Source organism: Armigeres subalbatus, chromosome 1, assembly GCF_024139115.2.
Source record: "Armigeres subalbatus isolate Guangzhou_Male chromosome 1, GZ_Asu_2, whole genome shotgun sequence".
Classification (NCBI taxonomy): Eukaryota; Metazoa; Arthropoda; class Insecta; order Diptera; family Culicidae; genus Armigeres; species Armigeres subalbatus.
In genome coordinates, this window is record NC_085139.1 from 58,448,381 (window position 1) to 58,465,148 (window position 16,768).

At 42.1% G+C, this 16,768-nt stretch overlaps 2 protein-coding genes across 2 annotated transcripts in view; both read left to right on the forward strand.

Moving 5' to 3' along the window:
* The window catches only part of LOC134225947 (E3 ubiquitin-protein ligase RNF19B-like), a 198,116-nt gene that overhangs the window by 85,752 nt on the left and 95,596 nt on the right, over positions 1–16,768 (forward strand). The gene's annotated exons all lie outside the window — the stretch shown is intronic.
* On the forward strand, positions 9,456–11,332 carry LOC134215349 (uncharacterized). The gene is made up of 3 exons (XM_062694564.1): positions 9,456–9,830; positions 10,089–10,456; positions 10,532–11,332. The coding sequence occupies exons 1-3, from the start codon at positions 9,456–9,458 to the stop codon at positions 10,734–10,736; spliced, it is 948 nt and encodes a 315-aa protein (XP_062550548.1). The 3' UTR covers positions 10,737–11,332.

Below are 16,768 nucleotides of genomic sequence, written 5' to 3' on the forward strand. Positions count from 1 at the left end.
AGAGATACGTCACTTGTTGTCATTTTTAATCCATTCTAAAACACGACGCACACAAACCATGTCTGTTGAAGGACATAAACATCTATTTTCACCTTGTCAATTTCTTTGTAATTCCAAGATATTTGTCAGTTTCTGATTGGTTATTTCTTTTACGATGAACCACTCAGCATGATATATTATATCATTCTTCAAAAGTTTTCGCAGGATTTTTTTCTAAAAGAATGCCGCCTTGAATTTACAAAAGGGTTATAGCGATGATCACAAAAATTTCTGTAATAAATGCTCAAAAATTGCACTGGGAGTTTTTCCGCAGGAAGTCACTAATCAATTTCTGCAAGAATTTCTAAAGCGATTTCCGTAGGGGATTTCTGCAAGTAAACTCTGAAGTTTTTCCTTAGGTTACTTTTGGAGAATTTTCTTGAACTCACGACAAAATTCCCAAATGAATTGCAGAATAATTTCCCAGGGTAATTTTTGTAAGAATACTCGGAGGAATTCCCACAGATGTTCTCGGAAGAATTTCCACAGACAATTTTGGAGCGACTTCAGACATTTCCCTGAAAATTTTCGCGAGTTTTTCCGGAGGATGACCCGCAGAAATTTCTGGGATAAGTCTGCGCACGCATGATAAATTTCTATAAATAAAGTTCTCGAAGTTTTTGTATGAAATTCCAGTAAGAATGGCCAAATAATTTCTGCATGAACTTTTAGAAAAGCTTGTTACAAGAATTGAAGGTCTAATAACGGACTAATTTCTGTTGGAGTTTACGCAAATTATTCTGTCGGATTTCCAAAGAAATTTCTACTGAAATTTCTGAAAATATTCCTCTGGAAATTCCAAAGGAATTTACCCTTGATTCTGACTTAAAAATCAACGGAGCTTGAGCAACTTTTTTAGAAGATGTATTATTTGTTTCTTGATACCAATTCAAATATTTGTTTTACAGAAGTTTTGTTTAAAAAACGGAGCTTCATTGTCTAATGCCTTAATATCTCAGCAGGTTTGTCTTGTGATCAATAACTACAAGAAAGTTGCATAATTAATTACTTCAGAAGAAATTGCGGTTTTGGCAGATTTTTTTATTTATCTTTAATCAATTATGATCAAATCTGGCCTTAACATTCATTTGTATATCAACGTATCTTGTGCCGAAATCTATAAAGTTCTTAAAAAAACTTACCAACGGAACAAAAAGCAAATCCGAAAAAGCGGTACTTATTCAAATAGCTTTGACTGTTTAGTTCTTGTTCCCTTAGTGGTGAATAAGGCTATTAAGGCTATTCCCGTAACACGGTAGATCACTTTGACGTAGTGTGTTGCGGTGTAAGATCTACCAAACAGAGCCCTAGCTTAATCCATTTTCTAGCTAGGGCAATGAGTTGTGGTAATTAAGGATTCATCGTATTTAGTCCCCGCTACCAACAGCAGTCTCAGAAATAAAACATAATTAATGTTACCTTGCAGACAGTTGAAAGACTCGAATTCCTCTTGTTTGAGGCTAAACTGTATGCAGCGGAAACAACTTTTCAAGCAATTAGTTAAAAAACCTCGGTACCCGTCCCTAGGCTGAACTGATTGCTGGAAAAATCGAGTTAGGGGTTTAAATACGTACTAACTCTTCTCGAACTGGTGAACAATGGTAGTGAGAGGAACACACGGAAGTTCTTATTACTGAACAAATTCTCTTGCTTGAAATGGTCTTGTAGACAGAGCTAAATCCTGGGTTTGTAGCTTTACTGGTGATACTCTAGAAGCAAGACAAGGATGTGGCTAGGGCTCCGATGCATGGCCAAAAACAGTATTACTGTTATGTTTTCTCAAGACAGGATTGATTTCCTATTGATAAGGGGCGCGCCTTCAATGGGATTGCTCTCTGTGAAGGGTCTAAATAGCGGGACCTTGTCATGGTGCTCTTGAGAAAACAAAACAACAACTGTATCGAAACCGATACTGCATTGCTTATCAATAGTAATGGAGTAATTCGACATGCACTTAAACACTAAGGATACGGGTAACGCTACAATAGATCTAATAACTGGTCGCAGTGGCACACCCGAACAGGAAAAAAAAAGGCTATTTAGAAGGGTTGTAATACTTACCGCGGTTTTATTAGTCCTATTAGCATTTTGATACAAACATTTGTTGCAAAAAACGAACTTGAAGAAAAGACGTTCAATAAATTGTTATACAAAAATTGATATTTAACGTGTGTTTGCTTAGAATTTAGCTCTGGATCGCGCGGATTTGGCGCGGAAATGAATTTCATGTCGCGCGGAAATGGCGCGGATTTGATTTTAGTCGGCGCGGATTCGGCGCGAAAATATTTCAGGATATCCGTAACAACCCTGTAAGTGAGAAGTGAAAGGTAAAAAGGATGAAATGAGAAGTAGAAAGTGACAAGTGAGAAATGTGATATAAGGAGTGATACAAATGAGAAGTGAAAAGATAGAAAGGAGGGAGGAAAAATATACGGAACATAACAACGGACAAACATTTACATACGAAATTCTTGATGCAAAGATAATCAAATCTACAGTGAGAAAATTTTGGTACGAGCAAACAAGGAGGTTTTACGAAAAAACGTCAGGATTTTCCTGACTTAAAAGTGAAAATAAAAATCTTTTTTTTTTCAGGATATTTGTTTGAAACGATCCCGAAACAATCCCAATTCTGAATTTTGACATGTTGAAAACTATGGAAGTGTTCAGTGAGTAAAACTAAGTGTTTTCTTAAAAAGTGTTGCATAATTATTACTATGCTGCGATGCGCGCAGTTTCACCGCGACGAATTATGTAAAGCAGAATACATGGCACTATATGTGTAATCGAGTACTTACTTGGCCTATAATGATTAGAATTTTGAATCACCTCTCTCTGCTCCAGCCGAATAGAAAGTTTAATAAGATTCAAACTTGATAGATTAGCAAGGCTTTGAAAGATAATTTTCGTTCAATACAACAGTACTGCAGTCGAAATATGGATAAACGAGTAATAGAAATGGAAACGATGTGCGCTGTCTATTAATTTCCTGTTGTAGCGATTACTTAACTAAAATCCACAGTATGGAAAGCATAAATAAAAGGAGAAATGCGTGGGATTGAATCATCTGTCCGTGAGACTAAAACGTTTGCAATTAAACCACCTGGCCCGCCATAGATCTTCGAATAAAAATATAAACAAAGCAGTTCTTCACCAATCCATTTTGCTGCACACATAACAGGCCCCCCGGTGCGTTTGGTAAACAGCCAGGATAATTGGTCCAATCATTAACCCTTAAAGGCGCAAAGCGATTTTTTTAGAAATCGTCGGAAATATTTTTAACGTGAATAACCATTGAAAAAATTAACATTGAACGTATTTTCGGTTTGTTGTTTTAAAACAACATTGCGCATTTAAGGGTTAACTTGAATTGATCCCCGTTAATTGGATTCTAGAATCCGTTATTATGAAGACTGGCGAATCTTCTGCATCTGAACCATTATTGTTACGGGAAGTATTGTTATAGTATTTCTACAGTCACGTAATTGATTCAATCGTTAACTTGAATCGATCCCCGCTAATTGCATTGAGCTTGACATTGAGTTACTCACAATTATCGTTCGGTATCATTCTAATGGCTATCCAAGTCGTTAGAAACAAAACAAAAACAATCCACTTGAGTTGAGGTTTTTTTTCCGTTCCGTTGCTCACCTCCGCCGGTGCATCACATAGGAGTATTTGTAGCACAAAGGTTGAACAAAACTTTAATTGGACGAGAACGGCAAAAAACAGAAAAAAAATCTGTTATTTTTCTGAAACTTCGTTTCGTGGTTCGTATGAGATCACATGCGTATATACCTTTATTAGCATAAGTATTTAGGGTTTTTAGACTTTAGTCATTAGATTCACCCAACAACGATTGTTCGATAATTCTAACCAATTCGAAAGAGAAAAATAATTCCCCGAATATGAAAATTCTGATGCGAAAATTATTTCAAGCTATTAGTGGAATGTATTTACTTGTCATAAGACGAGTTTGTACTATTCAATTTAATTCCACTACTTTATTATACCTTTAACAGATACGTATTTCGACCTCATCAATAAAGTCGTCGTCAGTGTCTCTTGACTTGACTCGACTTAAATCGACTGAAGATGGCCTTACTGTTGAGGTCGAAATATGTATCTGTCAATAGTACAATAGAGTAGTGGAATTAAATGGAATAGTACAAACTCGTCTTATGACAAGTGATAAATTCTTTCAAATTTGTTTTTAACGTTTATTTGCTGAAAATTATCTAATACATGCATTTATCTCTTAGACTAGGTGTTCCGTGTTTGATTTGAACTATCTATCATGTTTATTTGTTATGATACATGTGTTATTTTTATTTATTTACAATGTTTTCAACTTGAGCTTAATATTAAGGATACAAGGAGCTAATTGTAGCGATATAAGATTTCAACGATTTTTGTCTGAAATTGGAAATTATTTTGGACATTTGTTGCAGAATCTCAATATTCGAAATTCTTTGTAGTTTATTGGTACTATTCCTAGGGAGGGAATTTCAAAATGATATCCAAAATATAATTTGAATCCTCTGAAGTACCTTTCTCTGGCATTGCAGCGGTCCATATTTCATATGAGCACAGCCTACAACATGGCAGTTCTAAAATTTTGTTTGAAAATCAAAAATTTGTTTTTACGGCAAAGTTTATTTTAGGAGTGAGTGCTAGTAATGGACTCCTTAACGACTAAAATTTACTTCAGTCGCTCCGCTAGAGCGAGCCTCTTGACAAATTATAGTTCTGCTGCACCAGATAGCAAGCAACATTCATTTTTACCAATAAAGAAAGCATTTTAAAATGATGTAGCTAGCATGCCACCCCGGGTCCATAATACGCAACGTCGAGTTTGTTTATATACCCCTTTAATTTACATGTTCCATTCCCACATGTTCCTTGTGCCTATAATGGACCTCCCCTTGTGTGCTAGTAATGGACCCTTTAGCACATTTACATTTACAAATTAATTAATATAACTTCTTCCCTGTACATAGCAAATATATGGTACTGCTGTCCTGTTACATGAAGCAACTTCACCCGACAGAAGTTTGCAGAAAATAGTCGATTCCAGCGTTTAATTTCGGATTTTGCTCAGGGGATCCATTATACGCACGGGGTCCATTACTAGCACTCACTCCCTATATTTATAAGTGGATACAGACACAATTTGTTACATACCTATATTTGATACATTTAACTTGCATGCCGTAAATGTAAATTCTTAAAGTTAATTTCTGATCTATCTCCAAAACCAGCTATGCTAAAACATAGCTAATATGTGTCGGAACGTCCTTATCCGTAACTGACCAGAACTAGCTGAACTGGACAGGGATTCAACAGATGTTGAGACTTGCAACTGGGATTTCATTCCCGTATAGTGCTGATGTACTCTTAAAGTCCAACTTCTAACAATTAGAATTATACACTTTTTTCCAGCTAGAATAGCCAAATACCCTTGTATGTGCGGCATGAGTCATTGTCACTCGCGGTCGTCCAACCCATTGAGCACTGTTGGAAATCGGTCGATCGCAAGCGTCTGCTCGTCGCATTAGCCTCACACCAGTCCACCAACGGCATCAAATATCATCAGTATGGTGGAAGGAACTGTTTCTGCTGCTGCTGCTGTTCGGATATTCATTGGAAATAACGCACTCTCAAGCGATTTTTTTTCTATATTTAAATTCTTCGTTCGCCGACCCTATAGCGCTGCCCTCACCATCGTCGAACTCGAATGTTTACACTTGATGTGCTTGAATTTGTTCGATTTGTTATTGTTGGCAGTGAGGTACGTACTAACAGTGATATTTGATGTACTTGAATGTTGTCAATGAAGAGCTTTGGAAATATTTATCTTATAGCAATCCTACGGGGTATTATGACTATGCGGATCGGAATGGGCACCTTCTGTTTCTAAGCATGAGCGTAGTTGTTATTTCGTGGTTCACCAAAACGAAATCACGGTGCTTCATTTACCGTAATTATGCTACCTCCACTAAAGGTACGTAATTTCAGATATTTTTGAAGAATTCCTACAACTTAAGTGCGTTCGAAGATTCTTATAGAAATGTATCGTTATTTTCCGAAGCCTGAAATCATAAAGAAGCTCAAATCCTTCTCCCCTAGAGCATTATTAACGACCGCGAGTATTACTCGTTTGGCAGGGCAGTACCATTACTTTAAACTTCAAAACAGTAGCAGTGTTGCTATTTGATGAACTGTCGACATCAAACGCCACCGATACTGAATACAGCGACCAACCAACCGGATCTTATTGCCAAAATTCTTAAGAGTATTTAGAAATTGTAATACTTTTTCAGTTTCTTTAGAAGCAGTAAAGTTTCTTTTAAGAAATTCTTCAGGGTAGGGCTTTAGTAGGGTTTCTTTCAAGAATTCTTCAAACAACTTGGAGTTTTTTTTTCCGAGAATTTCTTCTAATGTATTTTTTCAATTTCTTTTAAATTTCCTAGAGGAAATTCCGCATTTTTTTCCATAAATCTCTCCTTCAATATATCAATTGTAATAAAGAAAATGGGCTCTACACTTTTACCAAAGTAATTTCATGCAATTTGCTTAGAAAATCCTCTTCTTCTTCATTGGCATTTTATCCCCCACTGGGACATTGCCGCCTCGCAGCTTAGTGTTCATTAGGCATTTCCACAGTTATTAACTGTGAGGTTTCTAAGCCAAGTTACCATTCCTGCATTCGTATATCATGAGGCTAACACAATGATACTTTTATGTCCAGAGAAGTCGAGACAATTTCCAATCCGAAAATTGTCTAGACTGGCACCGGGAATCGAACCCAGTGCATCTTAATATTGTTTTCCACCATAAAGCCTATTGTAAATGGCAATTTTACAATAGAAAATGGGGGTTGTTATGTATCTTTACAATAAAAAAATCGCTTTTTTCTCGAACAAAATTTTGCCATTACAATAAAATTTATTGTAATTCTATTACCAAAATTTTGCTAGCAATAGCATTTATTGTACGTCTATTGAAACAACAATATGGCAATTTAATTGTTATGATATAAGAACTTACTTACTTACTTATGGATCCTGTACACCTCCGGTGGTGCAAAGGGCCGACTTGAAAGATCTCCATCCTGAGCGTTGCCCGGCTATCGCTTTAACCTGTTGCCAGGTTAGATTTCGGTCGACTTCTTTTATTTCTTTATTGAGGCTTCGCCGCCATGAGTCTCTGGGTCTGCCTCTGCTGCGATGTCCCGCTGGGTTCCAGTCTAATGCTTGTTTACAGATTTCGTTTCCGCCCCTACGTAGAGTGTGGCCGACCCAGCCCCACTTCCGATCCCGAATTTCTGTTGCTATCGGCCTCTGGTGACAACGACGATGGAGCTCGTTGTTTGAGATCCAGTTGTGAGGCCACCAGGCCCGAATTATATACCGCAGGCATCTGTTAATGAACACCTGCAGCCGTTGAGTGTTCTCCACTGATACACACCATGTTTCGCTAGCGTATAACAGTACAGATTTCACGTTAGAGTTGAAAATTCGTATTTTGGTGCGTTCACTTATCTGCCTGTTTTCCAGATATTTCTTAAACTTGCAAAGGCAGCCCTTGCTTTCTTGATCCGTGCGCCTATGTCGATCTTGGTACCGCCGTCTGACGCCATTTGGCTACCAATATATTGGAAGCTTTCAACATTCTCCACTGGTTGCCCGGCTACTGTGAAACTGGAAGGAGTCACCGTGTTTACATCCAACGATTTGGTTTTGTTGACGTTGATGACTAAACCTGCCGAAGAGGAGCGCTCGGCAAGGTCGTTGAGCTTACTCTGCATAACAGAGCGCCGTTGCGCGAGGAGTGCAACATCATCCGCCAATTCGAAGTCATTTAGGTGCTCCATGGTTATAGGCTGCCATAACAGCCCGCGGTTTGGTTCACGGTCAATCGCATCTACCAGAATCTCATCGATTACGATGAGGAACAGTAACAGTGATAGAATACATCCTTGCCTCACACCAGCTACGACCCGGATAGGGTCGGACAAGACCCCATTGTGCAGCACTCTACACGAGAAGACCTCGTACTGTGCCTCGATGAGGCCGATGATTTTCTCAGGAACTCCCTTGCGTCTCAGGGCGCCCCACATATTCTCGTGATTGAGACGGTCGAAAGCTTTTTCGTAGTCAATGAATACCAAGTAAAGGGGCTCTTGGAATTCGTTGACCTGCTCCAGAATGATGCGGAGGGTGACAATATGGTCCACACAGGATCTTCCGGCATGGGGGCAGCAGGGACCATGTCCAAGGGCTTGACGACCCCTCCCCAGCTGTCTGTGAGTCAGGGAGAACTGCCTAGGGCGTGGTGGGATTTAGCAGGGGGCTCTGCTAAAATCCCTCCCAAAAAACCACAAGTGCCCGTAAGCAGACTCTATCAAAGCGACTGTGTGCCGCTTCAAAAGCACAAGCCCAGGGAGTGCCATTGGCACATCAGGATTGATCCCAGTAAGATCCTGATTATGGTATACTGGTTGCATGTTATTGGTCTTGTTTTTGGATATTGAGATATTGTGAACGCAAGGGCTGGTAGTCTGGTTATTCTATTCTCTTAGTAAGGCCGGGTGACACCGACCTGAAACGGCGAATGGGCTAATGGCCAGGCTGTTTTCCGTCCCCTAAAACCGTGGCAGGCCTTGTGGCACGCGGTACAATCCTGTGGCTCAGCTGGTAGCTGAGTGGGAGTAGGCTCAGATGCTCCTTCCTGACTAGCGCTGATCTGGCTCTGAACACGAAAGTGTCAACCCTCGCATGGCCTCCCTGCATGCCGCAAGGTATGTATAGATAACCATGGGATCGTGAAGGCGACTACACCAACAGGATTCGACAGCAGCCGCAAGGGGGACCCAACAGACATGAGCTACCCATTAAAAACTACAAAATCGACGAAGGAGGGAGGTGAGGCGAATGGCGACAAGGAGAACCCTTTCGCTAGGCGCAGTGGCCTTGATCGGTCACCCCAAAGATCGCCGGGGGGAGGCGATGGCGGAGCACGTGGAGGGTCGGAAGAGGTGCCGGTGGATGTTAAGATGGACGGCCCCACTCTGACCAAAGTCATTAACTCGGTGATGACTAACCACGGCGAGGATGGAGTCCAGACGATGGAGGTGATTACGGACGTTTCGGACGTAATCATGTCCTTCCTGGACAACCGAGTTAATTATAGTAAGGACTTGAAACAGGCCGTACTGACCCTCTGCGCTCTAGTCGTGGAGGCGAAGTCGGAGTGGAAGTCCTTGCTGGAAGCCAGTAAGGAGGCGGAGCACAAGATCCGTCTTCTTACTGAGGAAAAGGAATTGGCGGTTAGCCGGCTCGGCTCCGAAGATTCGGCTCCTTGCAGAAGGGAAGCAGCTGGCGGAGAGCCAGACTGCAGAACTTAAACGGCGTATGGCTAACAGCGGAGCAACTCCTAAGCTAAGTAGGGTCACGCAGGAGGCGGACCTGAAAGTAGCTAATAAAGCCTCGGCACGGACCGTAGAAAAGGTCCGAGTGGAGACCGAGAGAAAAATGGTACCTCCACCTAGGAAGATACCGGAGGACCGCCGGGAGGAAGATCTACCATGGACAAAGGTAGTGAATCCTAAAAAGGCGAAAAGAAGCCGCCAGCAGGTCGCAAGGAGTGCGACCAAGGGAAAGGATCCAGCTACCGCCAAGAAGGGTAGAGCCCGTGAGGAAAAGGGTGCGCCTTCTAGTGGGAGTGGCAAGCGGAAGGATAGAGGTGAAGCGATCATTGTCAAGGCTGACGATAAAAGCTACGCCGAAGTCCTAAAGACTATGAGAGGCACCGAGAAGCTCTCTAGTCTAGGAGGGGATGTCAACTGCATCCGAAGAACGCGCAAAGGCGAGATGATTCTCGTCTTGAAGCGGGATGCTACTCGGAAGAGTTCCGAGTATAAAAAGTTGACGGAAGAGGTCCTGGGTGACAGGGTCCAGGTTAGAGCCCTGTGCCCAGTCCTGAACATCCAGTGCAAGGGCATGGATGAAATAACCGAAGCCGGAGACCTGGTAGACGCACTGAAGGATCAGTGTAATGTCGAAGTCTTGAAGCGGGATGCTACTCGGAAGAGTTCCGAGTATAAAAAGTTGACGGAAGAGGTCCTGGGTGACAGGGTCCAGGTTAGAGCCCTGTGCCCAGTCCTGAACATCCAGTGCAAGGGCATGGATGAAATAACCGAAGCCGGAGACCTGGTAGACGCACTGAAGGATCAGTGTAATGTCGAGATCCAGGAATCCGCGATTCGGTTACGCAAAGGCTTTGCGGGAATGCAGGTTGCCTCATTCCAAGTACCTATGGCTGAGGCCAAGAAGGTGCTGGATAAGGTAAAACTGAAGGTGGGTTGGTCGGTGTGCTCGCTGAGCACAAGCCAACCCAATCAGGCCTGCTACAGGTGCCGGTGTTGAACTTAATCTAGAATTAAAAAAACACCTAAATAAAGATTAAAAAAAAAAAAAAAATGCTACAGGTGCCTTGGCCACGGTCATAAGTCCTATGACTGTAAGGGACCTGACCGTAGTAAGCTGTGCCGTAGGTGCGGAGCCGAAAACCACCAGGCTCGCACCTGCCAGGCTGCACCGAGATGCCTGATCTGTCCTACGGGGGCAGACAACAGGCATCTCACCGGTGCGCAGGCCTGTCCGGCCTCTAGAAGGGTCCAGACATGCAAGTAACACAGCTAAACTTGAACCACTGCGAGGCGGCCCAGCTGCTGCTACAACAGTCGGTTATCGAGTGTAAAGCTGATGTTGCCTTGCTGTCTGACCCATACCGCATCCCTGCTGGAAACGGCAGCTGGATTGCGGACAAGTCCGGTATGGTGGGAATCTGGACTTGTGGGCGCTACCCCATCCAGAAGATAATATCTTCTCCTAACGATGAGGGTTTCGTCATAGCAAAGGTAAACGGTGTTTACTTTTGTAGCTGCTACTGTCCTCCTAGATGGAGTATAGAGCAGTACACTAGGGTAGTTGAAATTCTTGCGGCGAAACTAACTGGCCTTAAACCAGTAGTTGTAGCAGGTGACTTCAATGCGTGGGCAGTGGACTGGGGTTCCCGGTTTACTAACGCTAGAGGTCATATCCTGCTAGAGTCACTAGCGGTATTGAACGTAGTTCTGCTGAACGAAGGTCAAGTGCCAACGTTCAGAGGACCGAGCGGTGATTCATGTATCGACGTCACCTTCTGCAGCGCAGGATGGACTGAAGAACCGGGATGGATGGTCCACGAGGGTCATACTTCTAGCGACCATCAGGAAGTACGTTTTATGGTCGAGTATACCCGGAGAACTACGACGAGAAGAGGTGGTGCAACGGATCCCGGATGGCGCACTTCACAGTTCAATCAAGAGTTGTTGGTGGAGGCGCTGCGCTGGGAGAGTAGGACTACAGGACTAAGCGGTAACGACCTGACGGAAGTACTAACACGTGCTTGCGACGTGGCGATGCCAAGGAAGACCCAGCCCCCAGGAAATCGACAACCAGTGTACTGGTGGTCTGACACGATTGCAGATCTTCGTAGAACCTGTCTTAAAGCTAAAAGAAGGTTGCGACGTGCTAGAACAGACGCTGAGCGACTCGATAGACGAGGGGTATTCCGGACAGCGAGCAGAGCCCTGAACTACGAGATTAAATGTAGCAAGCGAGCCTGCTTCGAACAGCTGTGCAGGATGGCGAATGACACCCCGTGGGGTGATGCATACAGGATAGTGATGTCTAGGACCAATAGCACACCTCCTGAAAGATCCCCAGAGCTGTTAGCCAGTATAGTAGAGGGACTGTTTCCGACACATGAACCATCGGACTGGCCCGCTACACCATACGAGTCAGTCGACGTGGTACCGCTAGTGACTAACGAAGAGCTTATCGTAGCCGCAAGAAAACTTAAGCTCAATAAGGCGCCAGGCCCGGATGGTATTCCAAATCTGGCCCTTAAACACGCCATTCTTGCCAATCCAGATATGTTCAGGAGCTGCCTCCAGAGATGCATGGACGAAGGAAACTTCCCAGATCGATGGAAACGGCAGAAATTGGTGCTATTACCGAAGCCTGGCAAACAGCCGGGGATCCTTCGGCATACAGACCAATTTGCCTACTCGACACAGCTGGAAAGCTGCTAGAGAGGGTCATTCTGAATAGATTGTCGGCTTATACAGAGTGTGCTGGTGGCTTATCTAGCAACCAGTATGGCTTCCGTAAGGGCCGTTCTACCATCTAAGCAATTCGAGCGGTAACGGATACGGCCAAGATAGCGAGAGGTTTAAACAGAAGAGGTATTAGGTACTGCGCGTTGATTACACTTGATGTAAAAAACGCGTTTAACAATGCTAGCTGGGCAGCAATTGCTGACTCCCTGCACCGATTGAGAGTTCCGGATTACCTGTGCAGGATACTGAAAAGCTATTTTCAGAATAGGGTGCTGTTATACGACACTGATGCTGGTCAAAAGTCGATCGTAGTGTCCGCGGGTGTTCCACAGGGATCGATCCTCGGACCGGTTCTGTGGAATATTATGTACGATGGAGTATTACGCCTAAGTCTCCCGGCCGGAGTGAAGATAGAAGGCTTCGCGGATGACGTAATGCTAGAAGTAGCAGGTGACACTCTCGACGAAGTTAGATTGAAGGCTTCATACGCGATTGGCAGAGTGGAGGAATGGCTCAACTCGAGACGGTTATCCCTTGCACACCACAAGACGGAAGTCGTGGTAGTGCATAACCGTCATGGGTTGCAACAGGCTAGGATAAGAGTAGGGACCTGCACAGTTAACTCCGTGAGGTTTCTCAAGCATCTGGGCGTGATGATCGATGATAAGCTCAATTTTACGAGCCACGTCGATTATTCATGTCAGCGGGCTTCATTGGCGATAAAATCTTTATCACGAATGATGTCCAACAGATCGGCGGTGCATAGTCAAGTGCGTAGGCTGATAGCTGGCGTAGCATTGTCTATCATCCGTTATGGCGTGCCGGCATGGACCGTAGCACTAAAAGCCGAGTACAATGTAAAGAAATTGATCAGAGTACACCGGCTGATGTGCTTACGTGTCCCGAGCGCATATCGCACCATATCATATGAGGCGGTGTGCGTTATAGCTGGAATGATGCCGATCGACACACTCTTAGAGGAGGATGTGGAGTGCTACAACGAAAGGGACTCGGTGCAAGTGCGACGTGTCAAGAGAGCAGCTTCGTTGCTTAAATGGCAAAGAGCATGGGACACCGCAGTCAAAGGTCGTTGGACCCACAGACTGATTCCAGATGTGTCCAACTGGGTTGACAGGAAGCATGGTCAAGTCACCCAAGTAGCACTTGCAACATCGATCAAAATAAAAAAAATAAAAAAGTGTTGTATATAAGTTATAAATAGGTCGTTGAAACTCTAAATCGTAAACACGTTATGAAAATGTTTCATGGGTCACAATCTTAAGTGACTACATGATTTGGAACGATAGTTATAATTCAGTCATTATTATTGAAGTCTGACAAGCATCAGATTTATTTACAACTTTGATTTTGTACGGTGGAACTATAATGTTCAATATATGTTTGGTGTAACTGGGCTAGATTATTTGGAAAAATGTTCTCAAAGAAAAAAAGAATTCGCAAATAGAATAAGATATTAGAAAGAGATGATCATTTTCGCAAAAAAAAAGATCTCTTTCTGGCAATTACTGAAACAAATCGTCAATCCTACGAAAAAGTCGAAAGATGTCTATAAATAATGGAGGCCATAGTGATCCTATTCCAGCCACATCATCGTATATAGGATATACGATGTCCGAGATCCGATTATGGAATATGCTCAGAATATTCCAAGTGAATGGAAAAAAGTTTAAAGATGATGATGAGAATTCCATAGACGATGCATTTAAAATAACTTTTTGGGTACAGATAATAGTTGGAACAACTGACATTCTATGTGCCGACGACATCCTGTTTGCTTGCTGCTTGTGCTTATCGACTTCTGTTTGGTGCTGTAAAAGTTCTTATACCGTTGCAGAAACGATCAGTCGCATCTGGTGCTAACATGTTTTTGATATACTATTATTCTCGGACTTTGGAACATGTTTATAACACTTTTTTGATGTCATAAGTTGGCAGTGATGATCAAAATTATTGACATATCATTCACATACTGAATAAAAAAAAATGAAATTGTAATTTACTCACATAATGTTTTCTGGCCACAGATAAACACACATAAACCGTTTATCGAATCAAGGACTAACAGTATCGTGTTTTGTACACAACAGCTTCAAATATTTATTTCAACATTTACCCAATGTAAATCCCGCATAATCATGGATCATACGTAGACCGCATCTGTTATAATTGATATCATATGATATGATATCCAGCTCCGTAAATTATTGCAATCGAGATTTCTTGCTGAAACTGCTCATATGTCTGTTAAGACAACAAGGTAAAGTAAAGTAAAAATTCCAACACCAGATAAATTTCAATAAAATTTTAAATACGTGGGCTAAAGCCTGAAAATAAAAATGAAGACTTGAGAATTTCTTCCAAAGAAATAGAAATACGAAAAGATTTTTTTAGGGAAAAGTGTTATTCTACAAGCTGAATCAGTAATTGCGAAAACAAAGCCTGTGTCTTTTTATTTGTCCTTTGATTGCATGGTCGCTGGGGCAGTGCCGCGTCGCAGTTTAACGTTCATTGAGCACAACCACAATTACTGCTTAGAAAGTAGCCATTTTTGGATAAATATTTTTTAGAAAATTGTAATTTGGCAAATTTAATGAACCTATTTTTCAATTGACGCTTAGATGCTCCTATAGTTGTATTTCTGGAAATAGTTCTGGGAAAATTAGTAAAATAATTCCAATGTCTTTTTACAATCATAACTGATGAAGGCTAACACGATTTTGCCTGATATCCAAATGAAGTCGTTAAAATGTCCTTGATAGGACTGAAAATCGATTCTATCTACCTTCGGCACATCGCAGCGGTAAGCTACGGAAGGTCCTTTTCAATCGCAATTTCCATATTTAGCTAATTAACAATGACTACAGTGAGCTTAAAAAATGCTTAAAACATTTAAATTTTCACTCGCTTGTATTGACATCATAATGAAGCCAAAGCTACCATTTTATTTTGAGTTGTAGGAACACTTGTGAATGTCACTGTACTAATTTCAATAAACAAAAAATGGCTGAAAATTTGAAATCTCTGCAGATAAATAAGATTAAAACATTTACTGCTGATAAATACTCAATTATTAACCAAAAAACGCAATAAGATCTGGAATAATTCACAGAGCTATATTGTATGCCTCACTAACAGGCCAAGAACAAAATAATAAATTTATTACTAACACAAGTTTATCATCAATTAAACGAATTTCGTCGGGGCGTTTATTATTTGGAAGCAAAATGAGTATATTTACCATATACTTTGAGTCACACATAATTTAAGGGCATAATTATAATATTATATCATATTTCATTTTTATCAGTTGAATGTTTTCCTTCAATTCCTTCATTCCACAATAGTTAGCGTCAAGCTTATTCATATTTTATATGAAAGCTACTTTCCATTGCGAAAATGACAGCGCAACAAAACAAACTGTTTTTGTGTTTCTGTTATTTCTATACAACCTAGCTTCAACTATTATAATATTTCTATGTTTCAAGTAAAAGTCAAACATTGGTTGTGATCAGGTTGAGCTAACTATAACGTTTGAACGACAGATATGTTTTATAATAGCTCCACCTATTGCGCTTTTTCAGTCGTAATTGAGTTGTATATAGCAACTGACAACTAAAATTGGGAAATGAAAGTCGTCGTTAAGAAGTTGCATCAACTTATTTACGATCAGATGTGTTACTTGGGCAACTTCCACCTAACACAGGTGTTGTCTGAACATGGCTGCTTTAAGAAATTCCTACACAGGTTTGGCTTCGCAGATTCTGCGGAGTGCCCTGAATGTGTAGGTGAGGTAGAATCGGCAGAGCATGTGATGTTCGCATGCCCGCGATTCGAAGTAGAACGCAATACCATGCTGCTTATTAGTGGTATGGATACAACCCCGGACAACCTCGTCGAGAGGATGTGCCGGGAAGAAGCTATATGGAATGCGGTGAACACAGCATCTCAACAGATTATGTCGAAACTGCAGCGGTGGTGGCGTCTTGAACAAAACCAACGAGTGCAGTAAGGGCACCTGTGATGCAGTGAACACTTTGCTCACCCCGACAACCAACATGTCGCGGGTGGGCTGCGGGGACCTCCGTATGTGGATAAAGAGGTCAGTGCGGATCGCGCGCGGTAGTTGTTGTCGGGTGCTCATCTCCAACGTGAGATTATGATACGGACCGTTAGGTTACTATCATAGCTTGCGATCGACGGGTGGTGAGGTAGCCACCCTTGAAGTCGATGTTGTGTGTATTGACGTCAAGTGCGTTAGCATAGGCGTGAGCGTTCTCAATAGTCCCCCCCTGATGTATTGCTTAATTGCGGGCCGGGGGTACGGACTGGCGAAAGGGTTTTGGTTTTAGTGGGTCGGGTAAGAGTTACATGACATACCCATCTCCACACTACCTGAGTACCTCCTCAGGTGTCTGGTTGCAGATTTCCGTTTACCCTTGCTCAAGAAAAAAAAAAGGATCTTCCGGCACGGAATCCGGCTTGCTGCCGCCGGAGAGTCGCATCGATCTTCTCCTGAATCCGGGCTAGGATAATTTTGCA

What these genes read in the sequence shown, in the direction of transcription:
- LOC134215349 (XM_062694564.1), top strand. Translation starts at nt 9,456, where the DNA reads ATGGCTAACAGCGGAGCAACTCCTAAGCTAAGTAGGGTCACGCAGGAG. An exon ending in ACGATAAAAGCTACGCCGAA is followed by an intron (nt 9,831 to 10,088) that starts GTCCTAAAGACT and finishes GACGCACTGAAG; the next exon opens with GATCAGTGTAATGTCGAAGT. An exon ending in CCCAATCAGGCCTGCTACAG is followed by an intron (nt 10,457 to 10,531) that starts GTGCCGGTGTTG and finishes AAAATGCTACAG; the next exon opens with GTGCCTTGGCCACGGTCATA.